This window comes from Lepus europaeus, chromosome 17, assembly GCF_033115175.1.
Source record: "Lepus europaeus isolate LE1 chromosome 17, mLepTim1.pri, whole genome shotgun sequence".
NCBI classification, from domain to species: domain Eukaryota; kingdom Metazoa; phylum Chordata; class Mammalia; order Lagomorpha; family Leporidae; genus Lepus; species Lepus europaeus.
The window spans coordinates 2,035,004-2,055,838 of record NC_084843.1 but is presented as its reverse complement, the minus strand read 5'-3'; the positions used below and the strand labels follow the sequence as shown (position 1 = coordinate 2,055,838).

At 54.1% G+C, this 20,835-nt stretch overlaps 1 protein-coding gene across 1 annotated transcript in view; it reads left to right on the top strand.

The window, feature by feature from the left end:
* Nucleotides 1-2,902: 2,902 nt before the first annotated feature.
* Nucleotides 2,903-20,835, top strand: part of GLRX3 (glutaredoxin 3) — a 32,251-nt gene continuing 14,318 nt past the window's right edge. Inside the window, exons 1-4 of the mRNA XM_062214401.1 lie at nucleotides 2,903-3,032; nucleotides 9,289-9,397; nucleotides 18,886-18,960; nucleotides 19,657-19,858. Coding sequence (XP_062070385.1) covers nucleotides 2,935-3,032; nucleotides 9,289-9,397; nucleotides 18,886-18,960; nucleotides 19,657-19,858 — 484 coding nt within the window. The 5' untranslated portion in view covers nucleotides 2,903-2,934. The remainder of the gene's footprint in view (nucleotides 3,033-9,288; nucleotides 9,398-18,885; nucleotides 18,961-19,656; nucleotides 19,859-20,835) is intronic.

The window sequence follows — 20,835 nt, the reverse complement described above, 5'->3', positions numbered from 1 at the left end:
GGGACCCCACAGTCCGCAGCCCCGAGGGCCAGGGACCCCACAGTCAGGAGCCCCGAGGGCCAGGGACCCCACAGTCAGGAGCCCCGAGGGTCAGGGACCCCACAGTCAGGACCCCCGAGGGTCAGGGACCCCACAGTCAGGAGCCCCGAGGGTCAGGGACCCCACAGTCAGGACCCCCGAGGGTCAGGGACCCCACAGTCAGGAGCCCCGAGGGCCAGGGACCCCACAGTCAGGACCCCCGAGGGCCAGGGACCCCACAGTCAGGAGCCCCGAGGGTCAGGGACCCCACAGTCAGGACCCCCGAGGGCCAGGGACCCCACAGTCCGCAGCCCCGAGGGCCAGGGACCCCACAGTCAGGAGCCCCGAGGGCCAGGGACCCCACAGTCAGGACCCCCGAGGGCCAGGGACCCCACAGTCCGCAGCCCCGAGGGCCAGGGACCCCACAGTCAGGACCCCCGAGGGCCAGGGACCCCACAGTCAGGAGCCCCGAGGGTCAGGGACCCCACAGTCAGGACCCCCGAGGGCCAGGGACCCCACAGTCAGGACCCCCGAGGGCCAGGGACCCCACAGTCCGCAGCCCCGAGGGCCAGGGACCCCACAGTCAGGACCCCCGAGGGCCAGGGACCCCACAGTCCGCAGCCCCGAGGGCCAGGGACCCCACAGTCAGGAGCCCCGAGGGCCAGGGACCCCACAGTCCGCAGCCCCGAGGGCCAGGGACCCCACAGTCAGGAGCCCCGAGGGCCAGGGACCCCACAGTCCGCAGCCCCGAGGGCCAGGGACCCCACAGTCAGGACCCCCGAGGGCCAGGGACCCCACAGTCAGGAGCCCCGAGGGTCAGGGACCCCACAGTCAGGACCCCCGAGGGCCAGGGACCCCACAGTCAGGAGCCCCGAGGGCCAGGGACCCCACAGTCCGCAGCCCCGAGGGCCAGGGACCCCACAGTCAGGACCCCCGAGGGCCAGGGACCCCACAGTCCGCAGCCCCGAGGGCCAGGGACCCCACAGTCAGGACCCCCGAGGGCCAGGGACCCCACAGTCAGGAGCCCCGAGGGTCAGGGACCCCACAGTCAGGACCCCCGAGGGCCAGGGACCCCACAGTCAGGAGCCCCGAGGGCCAGGGACCCCACAGTCCGCAGCCCCGAGGGCCAGGGACCCCACAGTCCGCAGCCCCGAGGGCAAGGGACCCCACAGTCAGGAGCCCTAGGGCCAGGGACCCCACAGTCAGGACCCCCGAGGGCCAGGGACCCCACAGTCCGCAGCCCCGAGGGCCAGGGACCCCACAGTCAGGACCCCCGAGGGCCAGGGACCCCACAGTCAGGAGCCCCGAGGGCCAGGGACCCCACAGTCAGGACCCCCGAGGGCCAGGGACCCCACAGTCAGGAGCCCCGAGGGCCAGGGACCCCACAGTCCGCAGCCCCGAGGGCCAGGGACCCCACAGTCAGGACCCCCGAGGGCCAGGGACCCCACAGTCAGGACCCCCGAGGGCCAGGGACCCCACAGTCCGCAGCCCCGAGGGCCAGGGACCCCACAGTCAGGAGCCCCGAGGGCCAGGGACCCCACAGTCAGGAGCCCCGAGGGTCAGGGACTCCACAGTCAGGACCCCCGAGGGCCAGGGACCCCACAGTCAGGACCCCCGAGGGCCAGGGACCCCACAGTCCGCAGCCCCGAGGGCCAGGGACCCCACAGTCCGCAGCCCCGAGGGCCAGGGACCCCACAGTCCGCAGCCCCGAGGGCCAGGGACCCCACAGTCAGGACCCCCGAGGGCCAGGGACCCCACAGTCAGGAGCCCCGAGGGCCAGGGACCCCACAGTCCGCAGCCCCGAGGGCCAGGGACCCCACAGTCAGGAGCCCCGAGGGCCAGGGACCCCACAGTCCGCAGCCCCGAGGGCCAGGGACCCCACAGTCAGGACCCCCGAGGGCCAGGGACCCCACAGTCCGCAGCCCCGAGGGCCAGGGACCCCACAGTCAGGAGCCCCGAGGGCCAGGGACCCCACAGTCAGGACCCCCGAGGGCCAGGGACCCCACAGTCAGGAGCCCCGAGGGTCAGGGACCCCACAGTCAGGACCCCCGAGGGCCAGGGACCCCACAGTCAGGAGCCCCGAGGGCCAGGGACCCCACAGTCAGGAGCCCCGAGGGCCAGGGACCCCACAGTCCGCAGCCCCGAGGGCCAGGGACCCCACAGTCAGGACCCCCGAGGGCCAGGGACCCCACAGTCAGGACCCCCGAGGGCCAGGGACCCCACAGTCAGGAGCCCCGAGGGTCAGGGACCCCACAGTCAGGAGCCCCGAGGGCCAGGGACCCCACAGTCCGCAGCCCCGAGGGCCAGGGACCCCACAGTCAGGACCCCCGAGGGCCAGGGACCCCACAGTCCGCAGCCCCGAGGGCCAGGGACCCCACAGTCAGGAGCCCCGAGGGCCAGGGACCCCACAGTCAGGACCCCCGAGGGCCAGGGACCCCACAGTCAGGACCCCCGAGGGCCAGGGACCCCACAGTCAGGAGCCCCGAGGGCCAGGGACCCCACAGTCCGCAGCCCCGAGGGCCAGGGACCCCACAGTCAGGACCCCCGAGGGCCAGGGACCCCACAGTCAGGACCCCCGAGGGCCAGGGACCCCACAGTCAGGAGCCCCGAGGGCCAGGGACCCCACAGTCCGCAGCCCCGAGGGCCAGGGACCCCACAGTCAGGACCCCCGAGGGCCAGGGACCCCACAGTCCGGAGTTCAGGGGTCAGGAAGCCCGAGGCCCAGCAGCCCCGGTGCCAGAGCCCAGCGCCCCGAGCCCGCACAGCTCCGCCGCTGGCGCCGCCGCCCATTTCCCAGGCTCCTCAGCCGCCGGCGGGCCGGGGGCGGGGCTTTCGTGCGCGCAGCCGCCTTGGGCGCCGCGGCCCCGCCCCGATCGAGCCGCCCGCCGTCGACTGCTCCTGTCTGGCGGCGGCAGCATGGCGGCGGGGGCGGCCGAGGCGGCCGAGGCGGCGGCGGCGGTGGTGGAGGTCGGCTCTGCCCGGCAGTTTGAGGAGCTGCTGCGCCTCAAAGCCAAGTAAGCGGGGCGGCGGGCGGCGGTGGGCAGTGCGTGCGGGCGCAGAGGGCCGCGCGGCGGGCGGCTCGCCTCGGCCCCGGGGGACGGGCCGGGGTCGCCCGCGGCGCCCCGGAGCCCCCGAGCCCGGCAGCCAGCGAAGCCGCCGGAGCCCGCGCCGCCGCCCGGCGGAGCGGCCCGCAGGCGGGGGGCGCGGCGGGCGGGGGCCGGGGCGGCCTGGACCCTGCGGCCCCGCCCCTGCGGCCCCCGGCCCGGGCGGCGGCGGTGACTCAGCTCTGCGGCGGGCGGGGGTCCCGCGGGCCCGCGGTCGCCTTGGCCTTCGCACCCGCTGCCCGGCTCACGCTGGGTCGCCGCTGCCCGCGGAGGAGGCCGGGCCGGGTCCCGCTGGCGCGGGGGCTCCGTGCCCGTCTGACCTCGGCCCTGGGGCGGGCTCAGGCGGCGCCCTCGTCCCAGAGCTGGCCCGCGGAGGGTCCGTCGGGCTGGGCGCACGTGCTGCTCGCCCTCGGGAGCCGCGGCGGGACCCGTGGGCCCGCGTCTTGCGGGGAGAGGGGCGCTCGCGCAGCCTGCGTGCGCCCAGCGGTTGCCCGAGCCGCGCGCTTGGCGGTTGGGTGGGCGCTCGCTCTGGTGTCCGGGGGCCACCCGGGGCCAGCCCGCAGCCCCGCCGCCTGCTGGCCACGTGACCGAGCCTCGGCGTGCCCCACGGCTCCCGCATACGCTGCTGCGCGTGGCCTGCGGGAGGCGCCCCGAGCGGGCCGTGTGGGGCTCGCAGGCGGAATCGCGCGCCCGGGCCTGGGGCCGGGGGGCCCGCTGCTTGGAAGCCGCGAGGGTGGAGTGTTTAGCAGGCAGCCCCTTGGGCATTCGGGTCTCCTTGGGATGTGCGAGCGAGCGAGCGAGGCGAGGGCGGGCGGTGCGCTGCGCTGCGCTCCCGGGTGGAAGCTGGGATCTGCTCGTCCCGGACTGGCAGGAGCAGAGCAGTGGGGAGGCCCCGCAGGGCGCAGGGCTCGTGTGGACCTCGCCTTGCTGGCCGGCTTGCAGCTCGCTGAGGGTAACTGCGTGCTTCACTGTGTTTGGTGCCTGTTTGAGCCGTCCTGACAGGTTCCTGACAGGTCAAAGTTCACATAGAAAAGCCACTCGGATGTATTTCGGGCCCTGGTCAGGGAGCCGTGTGCCCTGCGCGGTGGCTGATGGGGGTCTGAGGGCCGAGCAGGTGCAGACGGAAGCACTGACTGCTTGGCCAGGCCTCCAGTCAGACCCCTACTCACTGACCCTCGCTGCCCCGCGGGCCCTGGGAGTGTGGGTGCGCTCTGGGTGGGAGCGGGGTCGCCTGCGGGGCAGTGGCTGGACGGAACCGTGCTAGCAGGAGGCCGTGTGGGGCGCCGCTCACTTTCCTGATGCGGACCTGGGTTAATGAGGTCCTCCACCTTGGTCCGATCTCCTCCTCCTCTTCTCTGGAGGCTCCCTCCAGCAGTGCCTCAGTGTTGGGCTGCCCTGCTGGTGGGGGGAGGCTGTCCCCTGAATCCCAGAGGGTGGCCCATGGGTGTTTGCTCCAGGTGTGTCTCGATCGGGGGCGTGTGTGCTGAATTGAAAAATGGAGGTTAGGACATGGAAACATGGGTGTGTCGTGGCTAGGGCAGAACAGCCATCAAAGCTGCTAGAATGTCAGGTGTTCGAGGCCTTTTTGTGTGTTTGGTCTTTCCGCCATCCCGAGGTGGTAGGCGTTGCCGTTTTACAAGTGTGGAGTTACTGTTCAAAACTGCATTGGGGCCGGCGCCGCGGCTCACTAGGCTAATCCTCCGCCTTGCGGCGCCGGCACACCGGGTTCTAGTCCCGGTCGGGGCACCGATCCTGTCCCGGTTGCTCCTCTTCCAGGCCAGCTCTCTGCTGTGGCCAGGGAGTGCAGTGGAGGATGGCCCAAGTGCTTGGGCCCTGCACCCCCTGGGAGACCAGGAGAAGCACCTGGCTCCTGGCTTCGGATCAGCGTGGTGCGCTGGCCGCAGCGGCCATTGGAGGGTGAACCAACGGCAAAAAGGAAGACCTTTCTCTCTGTCTCTCTCTCACTGTCCACTCTGCCTGTCAAAAAACAAAAAACAAAACAAAACAAAACAAAACAAAAAAACACTGCATTGGTAGTAATGGAACTGAAACTGGAATCCAGATTCTACCCATATGCTTTTTTCTTTTTTACGTATTTGCACTCATACTGTTACAAAGCTTGATAATTTATCTTAATTTTTAAAACATGTAATCATATTTTGAACATTTTACTGTGGCATTAACAATTCTTTTAAAACTTGATTTTTAGTGGCTTTACATATATTTTAATGGCCGTTAAAAATCTGTATTGTTAGATGTTCCCAGCTATTTGCTTTGTAAAATAGTGGTGAAATATCCACATACATAAATCTTTACCACTTTAGTTACTTTTTCAGGATATTTTCATATTTTAAGAAATTTCTGAAGGATCCCAATTTAAACCAGCAGGATATGGTGCTTCTCACCATCTTATCATTAAATATCATGATTTAAATAATCCTTTGTGAATTTGATGAAAAGTGATTGTCTAGCTTTTTAAAAAGTTGAGATTGATTACATACATTAATGAAATGCACAAGTCTTGATTCTCTGATAGATGAGTTTTTAAAATTTATTTATTTGAAAGACAGAGTGACAGAGGGAAATGGTGGCGGGGGGGCGGTGGAGAGAAAGAGAGAGAGAAATCTTCCATTCACTGGTTCATGCCTCAGATGCCCACAACAGCCAGGGCTGGGCTAGTCTGTTTTCACAAACTCCATCCTGGTCTCCTATGTGGGTACAGGAATTCGAGTACTTGGGCCATCATCTGCTGTCTCCCAGGCACATGAGCAGGAAACTGGGTTGGAAGAGCTGGGACTGTACCCAGGCTGTCTGATATGGGATGTGGGCCTGCCAAGTGGCAGCTTCACCTCTGTGCCATAGTGCCTTCTCCAAGACAGGGTGAATTTTTTTCTTTTTAAAATTTATGCACTTGAAAGGCAGAGGTACAGAGAGAGGTGGGGAGAGAGAGTGAGCTTCTGTCTGCTAGTTTAATCCCCAAATGGCTGCAATGGTCTGGCCCAGCCTAAGCTGAAGCCAGGAGCTTGTAACTCCATCCAGGTCTCCCATGTGGGTGACGGGCCAAAGCAGTTGGGCCATCTTCCTCTGCCTTCCCAGGCACATTAGCAGGGAGCTGGATCTAAAGTGGAGCAGCCAGGACTGGAACCAGTGCTCACAGGGGATGCCGGCCTTGTAGGTGGCAAGCTTAACCCTCTGCGCCACAGCGGCACTCCTGGCAGGGATGTTTAAAGCTGTATGCATACCAGTAACCAGCATTCAGAAGAGAATTGGGCCCCGGAAAGTTCTTGGGCCCTTGCCTTGACCGCTGATCTGTGGTTGCTGTAGTTGAGCTTTCCCTGTTCTTGGACTTGATGTAATAGTGTCATGTGGTTTCTTTTGTGTTTGGCACCTTTTGCTCAGCGTTTCAAGATTGATCCATGGTGTGTGTGTCTGCAGTTGGTCCCTTTGCTGCATGAGTGTGTGACATTGTGCGAGTGTACACTGCTTTCAGCCACGTGTAGGTGTCGTGAGACTGTTATGTGTGAGGCTGCCCTGAGCGTCTTGCACAGGCCTCTCTGGACTTCTCTGCGACCCTCCTTGCCGTCATTAGGCCTCGGAGACCCCTAGGTACTGCTGGCCGGTGAGGCTTGAATAGGCGCAGGTTCATTACGGGGCAAGGAGGGGGACGCGGTTTAGGGGTCAGGCCTGGATCCCACTGGCCAGAACTCACTTCCAGGCTCCCAGACACACAAACCTGCAGTGTGGCTGAATGCCCTGGAGGAAGCGCAGTGTGGTCTCTGCCTAGAACGCAGCAGGCTTGCTCGCTGGAGCGCTGGACTTTGCGGGTGCCGGCTCCTCGGCTGCGGCCCTGCTGCTTTCCCGTTGTTTCTTGCACAGCTCTCCCCTCGTCCTTCCTCCGTCTGGGATCTCTGTTCTCCATCTCCTTGGTTTCAGCGAATGACTTGAGAAAGCAGGACTTCGGGTTGCCTTCCTGAGTCCCCTTGACCGCTCTGCCAGTCCCTTTCCCTCCCTTGGCTCCTGACCGGAGAAGCTGCCGTCTTGTGCAAGCCGAGTTCTCAGCTGAGATTCACCCTCTGCTGCCTTCAGAGGCCTGGCGTCCACTGCTGTCTTCTGGGTCTTCAGCTTCTGCCTCTCCATTTGCACTGTGAAGAGTCTCTTGTATTCAAAACAGAAGCGGCGCGTCCCTTGGTCCTGTCTTTTCCTCTGGCTGGACAGGATTTCTAGCAGTCCCTGCTCGGCCCTCAGCTCAGCCCTCCGGTGCGCTTGCACCTGCGCTTCGCCGCTTCCCACTGCGGTTGGTGTTGCCGCTGCTTTCTTCTCGTGACCTCTGTGAAGCGCTCTGCCTGTCCCGGGCCCCAGGACCTTCTCTCTGCTGCAGGATCTGCGCTCCTTGTCCTGCCTGTCTTAACGTGGGTGAGCTCCTCGGACGCTGCACGCGAGGGTCTCCTCTTGGTCCCCTGCGGCACGGTGCCAGTGCTGTCTGGATTCCAGAATCTGGAGATGGAGCGCAGACTTCCTTCACTGGGGCACCAGCGGACAGCACACTGGACCCCCTTTCCTCTCAGGTCGGCAGCTTCTGTGCCAGGGCTGGAGGGGAGTGCCACCCGACCCGGCAGTCTCTAAGCCAGAACTTGGGGTCCCATGTCCTGCCTCTGACTTCCTCCCAGAGCTTCTCTCACTGCACTTCCTGTTCTTTGTTGGGAGTCCCGCCCCCGCCCCCCCCCATGCTGTTTTATACTTTCCCATCCGCTTGCTTGCCACAGTCTAGTTGTCCTTAATTTTTCATGTAACTTTTTCTGATTTTTCTTTGGAGGGGAGATTGTATATAAACTTAAAAACCTATAAAGTTGAAGCTCTTTTCAGTTGTATGTGAGGATAGACTTACAGTTACCTTTCACAGGGTAGTTTTCTATGGAAATAGTAAAGACAGATAAATACTGAGATCCTTAAGAATTTAATCAATAATTTATTTATTTATTTTATTTGAAAGAGTTACAGGGAGAGGTAGAGAGAGAGAGATCTTCCATCTGCTGGTTCACTCCCCAAATGTCTACAACGGCTGGAACTGAGCTCGATCCAAAGTCAGGAGCCAGGAGCTGCTTCTGGGTCTCCCACATGGGTGCAGGGGCCCAAGGACTTGGGCCATCCTCCACTGCTTTCCCAGGCCACAGCAGAGAGCTGGATCAGAAGAGGAGCAGCCGGGACTCGAACCGGCGCCCATATGGGATTGCAGTGCTTCAGACCAGGGCTTTAACCTGCTGTGCCACAGTGCCGGCCCCCGTGTAGTCAATAATTTATCAAACTATTTTTTAAAAATTATTTTCATTTTATTTGGAAGGCAGAGAGACAGAGATCTTCTATTTGCTGTTTCAGTTAGCAAATGTCTACAATCGTCAGGCTGAATCTAGGAGCTCAGAACTCAGTTGGGGTCTCCCATGGGTAGCAGGGACCCAGGTCCTCAAGTTACCACTGCTGCCTCCCAGGGTGTGTGTTAGTAGGAAGTTGGAATGGGGAGCATAATCGGTACTTGAACCTGGTGTTCTGGTCTGTGATGTGGGTGCTTTAACCAGTGGCTTAACCACTAGGCCAAATGCCCACTGTGCAGTATCTTTATATTCCATTTTCCCATGAACTTTCTGACATCTCTCCATACATGTTTAGAAGATCTTTTACAGCATAAGATAAAAGGGTGTCTTTGTAAAGAGCGTTAGCATTTTCCCTGTGTTTCTGGTGGCGTGTCTTGTCTTGAACATCTTACTGCTGATCCTGTGGTCATGGTCATGTTCTTCATCACAGTACCATTTTTAAAAAGTAAATTCTGACTCTGGCAGGAATCCTGCAGCCGATACCATTCTCACAAGCATCGTGCCTCCTAACTCCCCTGCTTTCCTCTGGGGTCTGAAAATACGGCTGATTTGCATACCTTAGTGGAGATGGATGAATATTCAGAACCACCTCATATGCACTAAATGTTGACTCAGAAAATATCATTAACTTGAAAATGCATCCGTGAGGGTCTCGAAACCTCACCGTGTTCAATACAACAAAATCTAGCAGAACACAGTTCACGCAAGTCTTGGAGATTTCTTGGTAGTAGAATTTATATCATATTCACTCGTTTCCAGAGTTAATATATTTTTAAAAAATGTGTTTTGTTGATGGACAGATCCCTCCTTGTGGTCCACTTCTGGGCACCATGGGCTCCCCAGTGCGCGCAGATGAACGACGTCATGGCAGAGCTGGCTAAAGAGCACCTGCAGGTGTCATTTGTCAAGGTGAGACGTTCTCAGGGTCGTCTTCTTACACTTAATTCTGATTTACGTGTTAGGCTCGAGTTTATTAACTGATTTAAGGGGAGAGTGGTGTGAGGCTTCAAGTGTTTATTGTTGTTGCTGGGATTTGTTATTTTTGCAGATTTAACTTAGAGACCCTGACGTAGTTTTGCATTTCTTAAGTAGTGTAAAAATCACCACACTTTTCCTTGAGATCCTTGGGTGGGAGGACAGAGCCATGAATATGCGCATGGGCAGAGCAGAAGCAGACTGGACCACTGGCTGTGGGTGATTGATTTTAAGACCCTTGTGATATTGACGAGATTGCTTCAGCGGGAAGCTGGGTGTCAGGTGGAGGATCCTGGGTCGAGAAAGGGTGTAGCCGCAGCCAAGGACAGGGCGTGGGAGGAAGCTGCTGTCTGGAGTTGGATAAATGCACACCTGCAGGTAACATGGAAATCCTCCCGACCTGTTCGGGATGCGGAGAAGGGAAGCGGAGAAGTCTTGCTGGCTGCCGCCGCGGCTCTCTCCTGTTTGTGTGTTTCTCAGTCCTCATCTCTCCTGAGTGCGTAGGTACTAGGAGAGTGTGGCCCTAGGTGAGCTCACTTGGCCTAGCACATTTACTGTCATCATTCAGGACTTAGCTCTGGCTTGAGCAAAAAGCCAAGAGTTGAGATTGATACATTATTGGGAAGGGGGGCACATCTTTACTCAAAAGCCTGAATTCCTAGAAATGAACAAAAACTCAAAGCCTTATTTTTTTTATTTTTTTTGGGGGGGGGGGACAGGCAGAGTGGACAGTGAGAGAGAGAGACAGAGAGAAAGGTCTTCCTTTGCCGTTGGTTCACCCTCCAATGGCCGGCGCGCTGCGCTGATCCGAAGGCAGGAGCCAGGTGCTTATTCTGGTCTCCCATGGGGTGCAGGGCCCAAGCACTTGGGCCATCCTCCACTGCACTCCCTGGCCACAGCAGAGAGCTGGCCTGGAAGAAGGGCAACCGGGACAGAATCTGGTGCCCCAACCGGGACTAGAGCCCGGTGTGCTGGTGCCGCAAGGCGGAGGATTAGTCTATTGAGCCACGGCGCTGGCCTCAAAGCCTTATTTTTTAAAACCAGAATTTGAGTTCAGAGTACATGTTAGCAAGTATACCCATATATATCGTTGAACAGGACATCAGCTGTATTTGTGAGTGTGCTCTCTGGGTAAACAGCAGAATGCCGGCAGGCTGTATATTTGAATTGTAACTGATAACAGTTTCAGGTGACTTCTGACTAGGAAGTTTGCTGTGACTTCCTAGGCTGTTAGTACTCACGTGGCTCACAAGTGCAGTGTAGGAGGTGTTTACCGTGGAGGCTCCCTCCTCCAGTCAGCCCTGTCACCCTGCTCCCTAGGTAGCGGCTTACGTCAATTTTGTATGAATCTTTCCTGTTTCTTTGTGCAGATAGAGTAAATACAAATATAATAGTTAGCTTTTTAAAGTTTAAGAGCTTATTAAAATACCAGTGAAAGTATAATGTAACTTTAGGCTAACCCTAAAATGTCCGATATAAATAATGGAAAGGGGACATTAAAGCTGCATGTTTGTTCAGTGATAAAAGATAGCGATTACAAGTGAAATGAATGATTAAACATTTCAGTTCTAAGATTAATTAAGATGATGGTAATTGTTCTCAGTCTGCTTTGTGTGTACTGTGTGACTGGTTTAGGTGACATGTTGTTCTCAGCTGCCATCTGAATGATTTATTTAAAGTGACTCTAGAATTACTTCTCACAATGAGATTTCGGGCTCAGTGAGCCAAGGGCGGCAAGCCCTCCGTGCACTTGGGTTGGGGACGCCTAGCTTGGTTACCTGGGACTTTGTTGGGCGTGACCGCAGTGTCAGATTGGTTATTGTTCAGAGAAACTCCCCGAGGCACAGCTTCTCTTTCCTTGTCTATCTGCCATCAAGGGCAAAGTTGCGTGGAGTCTGTGAGGTGGTGACTCAGGCACTTGCTGGACAGTGTCGAGCAAAGCAGTGAAAGACCGGAGAGATTGTTGGCGTCTCCAGTAGGAGGCGTGCAGTTCGTTTCAAGACCTTTTGTTAATGAGGCTTCTGGGAATTTCTAGAATATAGAACTAACATTCTACTACCCCATGTATGTCTTTTAATTTGATTTCTTTCTTAAGTTTATTTTTATTTTTTGAATGATGCAATGGTTGGCCATTTTTGATTTGTGGAATATAGGGATTAGTCCATTTTTTTGTGACTGAGACTTGGAAAATCATTTAAGTCAGAGATCTTAAATGAGGTATTTTAGCACATTGTAAGGCTTTATGATGAGCAACCATTTCTTATTTTGTAGGAGACGATAAAATACCACTTTAGAAACATTGGTGGTAGGTTTTTGATTGGAGTAGTTAGAGCTCGTTGGAACTGAATGCTTCAAGACCAGCTCTTTGCATTTGCTGTGCCTGGGTCCTGCGTCTGCTGGGCTGGCGATGGGCTGTCAAGGCCGTCCCTGCTCCTCTGTGGGCCACACCTGTGGCAGGTGGTGTTCCGCCCGCCTGAATCACCACACATGTAGTCACATCCTGAGGCCCCTGTACCTCCCAGAGCCCGGAGATGAGTTATTTGTGCTGGCTAAGAGTCTCATAGAAGCCGTGGGTTGATTCAGAATAAAATATTGAGTTAAAAATGCCAGGTGCCTTTGCTTTTCAGATTACGTGGTTTGTTAGTACTTAATTTTGTGCTGATCCTGTTAATATGTCATTCCCTAAAATACGAATATGCTGTTACTGTTGGATTGTTTGACAGAACCTCCAAGGCACAATGTCTGTGCAGGGAGTGGGAAGAGGAAGCGTGGTAAGGCGCTGTTGTGATGAGAAAGTTGGGTGCCTCTGGCACTGTCTGAGGCCGGAGCCCCATCTGTTTTGCTAAAATCTCCTTTTGTTCTTGTGGCTTTTTTCCTTTGAACTTAGTCTGTGCCATTGGGTGGCCGTTGTTCAGGAGTGGCCTGCGTCTGTCTGTGACGTGATTCCTGTAGTTCTCACTTTCTTTGTTGCTGTCCTTTGTCAGGTGGCTCTTACCTCCCAGGCCAGCCTCCTCCCACCCCACCCAGCCTGGCCCTGGTCACTTTACTGTGTAATTCCTGCCAGTGTGGAAGTTCTCGGACTTGGGGCCGGCTGGCTGTGAGAGTTCATGCCGTTGTGCTTCCTTTGGTAGGAATCCTTCATTTGTAGCTACTGTACTTGCATTTTATTTCCATTGCAATTTGAGATGCAAGGTCAAGAGTATGGAGCAGGTATATATTTAAATTTGCATTTTTTTATTTCTTGAAAAATAGGAATCTTCATAGTTTGATTTATTCTGAAATATGCAACTGTCTTAAAGATACAGTTCCCATGGTTTGATTTCTAGAGGTCTATACATTAGTGTGAACAGTCACAAGAGAGACAGCGCTCATGCACTGGTACAGTCTCCGAATGCCCGCACCAACACCATGCTGGGGCCAAAGCCTGGGGCTGGAGCACAGTCCAGGGCTTCTGTCACGTGGGTGACAGGAAGCCAACCGCTGAGCCATCATCGTGGCCTCTCGTTGTCGGCGTTAGCAGGAAGCTGCATTCAGAATGGAGCCTGGTATTCAACCCAGGCACTCAGATGTGGGACGATGGGCAACTGAGCCACTAGGAGAAGTATTTGGCATCTTAGTACATGTAGGATTCTGTTTTATAGGAACTGTAAAAATTCCTCTTAGATAATTCTAGTAGAATGGTTGAATCATTTTATTAACCTAGATTTGACCTATGTTGTCTTGGTAATGAAAAAATACTGACCCACAAGTAATATGGTTTATTAGCTATTTTGGGTCTAAGTTTGGCAAGCATTTTTAAAAAGTTATGAACGATGTTACTTTAAATATCCTTTGAAATTGAGCAAGCACAGGTGTTGCAGGTGCTGGTGGCAGGGAAGGAGGGAGGGTGACTTGAGGTTGGATTGGTGGCAGGGGCCATGTGGCCTGTGGACAGTGGAGAAGAGTTCAGGTCTTGCTCCAGGTCGAGTAGGGGTGGCACTATCCCATTCCAGCTTTAAGTTAGTTAGGGCTAGGGGGCCATTTACTTCCTTAGGTCAGGGAGAAGTGTGCTGGGCCCTGGGGAGTGAGAATGCTGAAATGGATATCATGGTTTACATTTTGGAGGGAAGCTCAGAAAACCTTGGTGGATTGGGTACAAGGGCTGAAGGAAATGGATTGGTCAAGGTTGTCTCCTTTGTAGATTTTGTGGACAGAGAGGCTGAGAGAGGAACAGGTTTACTGGGAGCTGCTCAGCAAAGCTTGGGTGCAGGTGTTGAGAGCATTCTGGAGGGAAGAGGCCGGGCTGGGAAGTGTTGTCAGGACTCAGAACCCCCGGAGCGCAATGCCTGGCCGAGGCCTAGGGCCTATTCTTTTTTTTTTTTTTTTTAAATTTTTTTTAAAGATTTGTTTATTTATTTGAGAGGCAGAGTTACAGAGAGAGAGAGAGAGAGACAGAGAGACAGAGAGAAAGGTCTTCCATCCACTGGTTTGCTCCCAAATGGCTGTAGCAGCCGGAGCTGGGCCGATGCAGAGCCAGGAGCTTCTTCTAGGTCTCCCACGCCGATGCAGGGGCCAAAGCACTTGAGCCATCTTCTGTGCTTTCTCAGGCCACAGCAGGGAGCTGGATCAGAAGTGTGTGGGAAGCAAGTAATTTCTACTGAAGGCATTCTGTCTGGATTCCATCATGGTTATGTTTATGTTGGTCCGAAAATCATGTATAAATCCTATCTTTGAAATATAATCTTTTTTGCTTGTGGTAATAGAAAACTTAACCATGGTATAGTGAGAAAAGCCCAGGTTTGGTAGTCAAACTTGGATACCATGTCTTTGGGCAAGTTACTCAAGTGACCTCCTGTGTTCCTCCAGAGAGGCAGAACCAACAGGCCAGCCGAAGAGATGGGACAGGGGGATTGATTATGAGGTCAGTTCACACCGCGAAGCCCCCTGTCTGGAGCCAGCACAGCTGGTGGCAGTCTCCGCCCGAGAACCTGGAGATGGGATGTTCCGGTGCAGAAGGGGGGGGGACTGAAGTTGCTTTTCTTCCTTCTTGTTCTGTTTTAGTCCTCGTCCCATTGGATGGTACCCACCTGGGTGGGTGAGGATGGATCTTCTTCAACCCACTGATTCATATCTCAATTTTTTTCTGGAAAACCTTCATAGACACACGCAGGAAAAATGTTTCACCAACTATGTGGTTGTTCCTTAACCATCTCAAGCTGACACCTAAAATTAATCTTCACACCTCTTTTTTACATAGCTGTCCTCTGAAGTTGAAGTGGCATCACGCTACCTGCCAGTCAAAGTTGTAAGTAGGCGAGGCAGTTTTATGGAAAGGACCTATGGAGGTTTATGGCATGGAGTAAGCTGCCTATTTAGGGTACTGCTTTATTTATTTATTTTTAATTGGAGTAGTCACTCTTCCTATACCACCTTTTTTTTTTTTTTTTTTGAGAGGCAGAGTGGATAGTGAGAGACAGAGAGAAAGATCTTCTTTTTTGCCGTTGGTTCACCCTCCGATGGCCGCTGCGGCTGGCGCATCTCGCCGATCGGAAGCCAGGAGCCAGGTGCTTCTCCTGGTCTCCCATGCGGGTGCAGGGCCATCCTCCACTGCCTTCCTGGGCCATAGCAGAGAGCTGGCCTGGAAGAGGGGCAACCGGGATAGAATCCGGCGCCCCAACCGGGACTAGAACCCGGTGTGCCAGCACCGCAAGGTGGAGGATTAGCCTGTTAAGCCACGGTGCCGGCCCTATACCTTCTTAAAATAAGATTTATTTATTTTCAAGGCAGTCAAACACACACACGCACATCGCAGAGGGAGAGAAAGAGAGCGAGATGGACCTTCTGTCTGCTGGGTCACTCCCCCAGTGGCAGCAACAACTGGGTCTGGGCCAGGGTGAAGCCAAGAACTCCTTTCGGTTCTCTCATGTGGGTGACAGGGACTCAAATACCTGAGTTGTCATCTGCTGCTTCCCGGGTGCACTAGCAGGGAGCTGGATTGGAAGTGGATTGAACTAGCACTCTGATGTACAATGTGAGTATCCCAAGCAGCGGTTTAACCCTCTGTGCCACAGTCCTGGCCCATTTTAATTAAAAAAAAAAAAATTCATTTCATTTGAAAGGCAGAGAAACAGATACACATGGAGAGACATGTTCCATCTGCTGGTTCGCTCCTAAGTGCCTGCTGTAGTTGGAACCATCAGGCTGAAGTTAGGCGCCTGGAACTCACCCTGGGTCTCCCAGGTGGCTGGCAGGGACCCGAGTACTTGAGCATCACTTGCTGCCTCCTGGGCTGCTCATTACCAGGAAGCTGGGTTGGAAGCCGAGAAGCTGGGACTCCAGCTGGACACTTCTTTATGGGATATGGCATCTTAACCACTGTGCCAGACTCCCAGCCTGAAGGTACTTATGGCATCTTAACCACTGTGCCAGACTCCAGCCTGAAGGTACTTATGGCATCTTAACCACTGTGCCAGACTCCCAGCCTGAAGGTACTTACGGCATCTTAACCACTGTGCCAGACTCCCAGCCTGAAGGTACTTACGGCATCTTAACCACTGTGCCAGACTCCCAGCCTGAAGGTACTTATGGCATCTTAACCACTGTGCCAGACTCCCAGCCTGAAGGTACTTACGGCATCTTAACCACTGTGCCAGACTCCCAGCCTGAAGGTACTTACGGCATCTTAACCACTGTGCCAGACTCCCAGCCTGAAGGTACTTATTGCTGATCATCTTTAAGTTCTGAATGCAGACCATTTAAAAGTATTTGTTGGGGCCAGTGTTGTGGCGCATGGACCACCATCTGTGATGTGTGTCCCAGGAGCAGCGTCCTGGCTGCTGCATTTCCAGTCCAGCTCCCTGCTGAAAAAAGCAGGGAGAAAGCAGTGGAGGATGACCCAGGTGCTGGGGCCCCTGCACCCGTGTGGGAGACCAGGATGGAGCTCCAGGCTCCTGGCTTCAGCCTGGCCCTTGACAGCTATTTAGGGAGTGAACCAGCAGGTGGAAGGTCTTTCCCTCTCACTCTTTCCCTCTCTCTCTCCCTGTGACATTTCAAATATGTAAATCTTATTTTCATTTTCATTTTGGTAACTGTGTTAGATCTGACAAGAATGTTTACAAAGAATTTGAATCAAGATTTTGGAACTGGGAGTGTCCTGGAGTTCTGGAGGAGCAGTGCTGTTCCTCTGTGGCTCTCCTGTCCCTTGTGAGAGGGACTCTGTCACTCTTCCGAGTCTTCTAGGAGTCGGGGAAAAGGGGCCCTGCTGGACACCCACAGCAGTGTGGACAGACTGGCTATGTAGGAGTTTGTCTTTTTTTTTTTTTTTTTTAAGATTTATTTGTTTATTTGAAAGTCAGAGTTACACAGAGAGAGAGAGAGAGAAAGAGGTCTTCATCCGCTGGTTCACTCCCCAGATGGCCTCAATGGCCGAAACTCAGCTGATCCGAAGCCAGGAGCCGGGAGCTTCTTTCATGTCTTCCCGTGCAGGGGCCCCAGCACTTGGGCCATCTTCTACTGCTTTCCCGGGCCACAGCAGAGAGCTGGATCAGAGGTGAAGCAGCTGGGACTAGAACCAGTGCCCATTTGGGATGCTGGCACTGCAGGCGGAGGCTTTACCTGCTACGCCACAGCTTCGGCCCCAGGACTTTGTCTTTATGAGTCAGGGCGCTACCCATTTGGCTCTGGTTTAAGACCATATTACCTTGCATCTGTTATAGTATGACCTTTTTGGATTTGTATTCGTCTTATGTTTAGAATCTGGTAGTGCTTGGCCGGCGCCATGGCTTAACAGGCTAATCCTCCGCCTTGTGGCGCCGGCACACCGGGTTCTAGTCCCGGTTGGGGCGCCGGATTCTATCCCGGTTGCCCCTCTTCCAGGCCAGCTCTCTGCTGCGGCCCGGGAAGGCAGTGGAGGATGGCCCAAGTGCTTGGGCCCTGCACCCGCATGGGAGACCAGGAGAAGCACCTGGCTCCTGGCTTCGGATCAGCGTGGTGCGCCAGCCGCAGCGGCCATTGGAGGGTGAACCAACGGCAAAAAGGAAGACCTTTCTCTCTGTCTCTCTCTCTCTCACTATCCACTCTGCCTCTCAAAAAAAAAAAAAAAAAAAAAGGTAGTGCTAATGTAGCCTGGTCCAGTGCCCAAGGTGAGGTGGCCCTCGGGAGGGTCAGGGTGTAGGCGTGCCCTTGCTGTGAGCTTCTCTGGACACGAGCATTCTGGTGTGGAGTTGTGTGCGTGGCAGCTCGCAGGGCTTTAGACAGTCTGTGCGGAACAGCGTCTCAGACGGCTTTGTCTGCCGCCTTTTCTTCCTGCGCTATTGGACAGTGAATGTCGAATTAACATTTATAGAAATTTCACGTAAAATACATTTAAAAATGAAATAATTAAAAATACTGTTGCCAAAAGGTGTTCTAGAAAATAAAAAATAAGATAGCAAAAGCATCTGAGAATACGTGACAGAAGATACAAACCAGAGACACACGGCTCTGCTTCCCTCCTGACTGTCAAGCTGGGTAAAACGCCTGATGAAAATGGTGTTTCAGGCCCAGTGGAGACCTTTGGTTCCTGGGAAATACAGCATAGGCGTTTTAACAATCTTAACAATATGATTTATCAGTACGTGTTATTTCCTACAGGTATAATGTGAATACAGATTTTTATTGGTTTCAAAAAGTGTATATTAAATTGACAGTCCTTTGAGGAAAAATATATTTTAGCTTTTCTCAAAGTGTATTGTTTATAAAGACCTACATAAATAGCTTATAATAATTGTATTCTAACTATTTAGAACTTGTGCTGCTATGTTTGAGTCCTGTGTCAGATATCCCAGCATAGCTTGTTGAGGGCCTCAGGGTATCGGACCATGCAGTCGTTCACACTCCTGAACAGACTCCAGGAGGGACCTGCCCGGAGCCCTGCTTACTGTCCAGCAGCCTTGCAGGGGTTAAAAGAAAAATTTATCAGACATCAATAGTTTATTGAAGAAATACTCCTTTTGCTTCATAATTTGCGGAAGGCTGCAGCTGTCAGTCATGATGTACTGCCTCCTGAAATTAGTCAATAGAGCAAACAGCCAGAACTGCTGTGGGCAGAAAATAAGCACTGTAATCATGACATAACTGGGGTCAGTGATTTATGGATTTCAATATAGTAGTCGCTGCATATGATTGAAAATTTACTAGGTCACTAGTGCACCAGAAATTTTATTCACAGCCTCCAGGCATCTTGAAATGTGCAACCAAATAAAAACCTCTGAGCCTGTTCCCATGCTGCAGGCTCGTGGGTGACACGCCAGCCAGCCCAGTGAGCCTCATTTACATGTAAACGTGTCAGAGGCTTGGTGCTGCCTCTCCAGTGCTTGAAGGGGTAATGCGTGTGAAACTGATTCCATCTTGAGTAGTGAAAAGTCATCTTTTAATAATCCAGCTTGAATTCTTTTGTTTTACAGTTGGAAGCTGAAGCTGTTCCTGAAGTGTCTGAGAAATACGAGATTAGTTCTGTTCCCACCTTTCTGTTTTTCAAGGTAGGGACAAAGGTTGGGGAAGAGACCCTCCGTCTGCAGTGGGCCCTGGGCAGAAGGCGTTGGTTGTTCCAGGCCTTGCTGCTTTCTCTGGTAGTCTCGTTCCTGGCCCTGGTGCTGAAGAGCAGTGCTGAGCTGGGTGCCTGCTGTGGCCCTGGGATGTCCTCCGCTGGAGAGCCCACAGCCAGAAGTGGGACATTTTGGTCACTCCAGATCCTGGCTGTAGACCCCCATTGTCTGCGAGTTGGGTCACATGCTGGTTGTTCAGGGCATGTGCCTGGGCATAATGAAACATCTGGCTGGTTCTGGTTTGATTAATGACTCTTTATGAAGTGGGTGCAGATCTGTGCTTCAGGGCACTGGTGGGTGTTGCCATTGTTGGCCTGAACCTCATTTCTACTTAATAATAGATTCCTCCCAAGGAGGGCGGAGAGGTCCTTTCTGTTTTAGGTTAGGCTCTGATCTGGTTTCACTTTGAGGTGTTAGTGTGTTTTCCCAGAATGTTCCCAAGGGAAAAAAAATTATGTATTTCTCAAATTGATGTGCAGTGCAGACAATTGATAATCCGATTTCTCTGATAAGTAGCATTTGTTAATTTAAAAAATCAGCTATAACTGTGTACTGGTTACGGTTTTGGAGAGTAAAATGTGGAGATAATGAGGGAATGCACATGTGTTCTAAATGGCTTTTAAACTTCAGAATTCTCAGAAAATTGACCGGTTAGATGGCGCACATGCTCCAGAACTGACCAGAAAAGTTCAGCGGCATGCGGCCAGCGGCTCCTTCCCACCCAGCACTAGTGAGCAGCCCAAGGAAGAGCTCAGTGTTCGCCTGAAGAAGTTGACTCATGCTGCCCCCTGCATGCTGTTCATGAAAGGAACCCCGCAAGAACCACGCTGTGGTAAGAGGCTGCCTCTATGATCACCTGAGCCGGGTAGGCCCGACGCCAGCGCAGCGTGCGGTTGAACTGGGTTTGCTCTCACTGTGTGCCTTAGGCTTGGATTCACTACCTCCAGAAAATCAGGAAGGGGTAGTGAGCTTGCGCTGCACATGTAGAGAATGTCAGAACCAGGGGAGTTCTGAAAAATTATTAATTCAGGATCTTTGTTTTATGCACGAGTATTCAGACTTCAAGATACACAGAGGACTGCCCTGGGTCACCTAGTGGCAGAGTTGGGGTTAGGTTCCAGTTGTCATTTTACGTTTTGCCTGTTTAGCTTTTTTTTTTTTTTTTAAAGATTTATTTATCTTACTTGAAAGTTACACAGAGAAGAGGAGAGGCACAAAGAGAGAGAGAGAGAGAGATCGATCTTCCATCCATTGGTTCACTCCCTAGATGGCTGCAACTGGCTGGAGCTGAGAGAGAGACAGACAGAGAGAGAGAGAGAGAGAGGTCTTCCATCTACTGGTTCACTCCCTAGATGGCTGCAACTGGCTGGCGCTGTGCCAATGTGAAGCCAGGAGCTACTTCTGGGTCTCCCATGCGGGTGCAGGGGCCCTAGGGCTTGGACCATCTTCCACTGCTTTCCCAGTCCATAGCAGAGAGCTGGATCAGAAGTGGAGCAGCCGGGACTCAAACCGGCACCCATTTGGGATGCCAGCACTTCTGGCGATGGTTTTACCCGCTACGCCACAGTGCTGGCCCCGTGCCTGTTTAGCTTTGCTCTTGCAGTTTCCTTTCTTTCTTGACCACCTTCCTTGGTGCCTGCCAGTGTCTGGTGATTGTGTTTTTACCCTCTGCTATCATTTCCAATTTATAGCAGCTAGTAATTTAAAGATTCCTAATTCTTGGCTTAGAATCTCTCATTTTTTTGTACATATGGATGCTTGTAATTTTGTCCTTAAGTAAGTTTTAGAGTTATTTGACCCCTCTGGTAT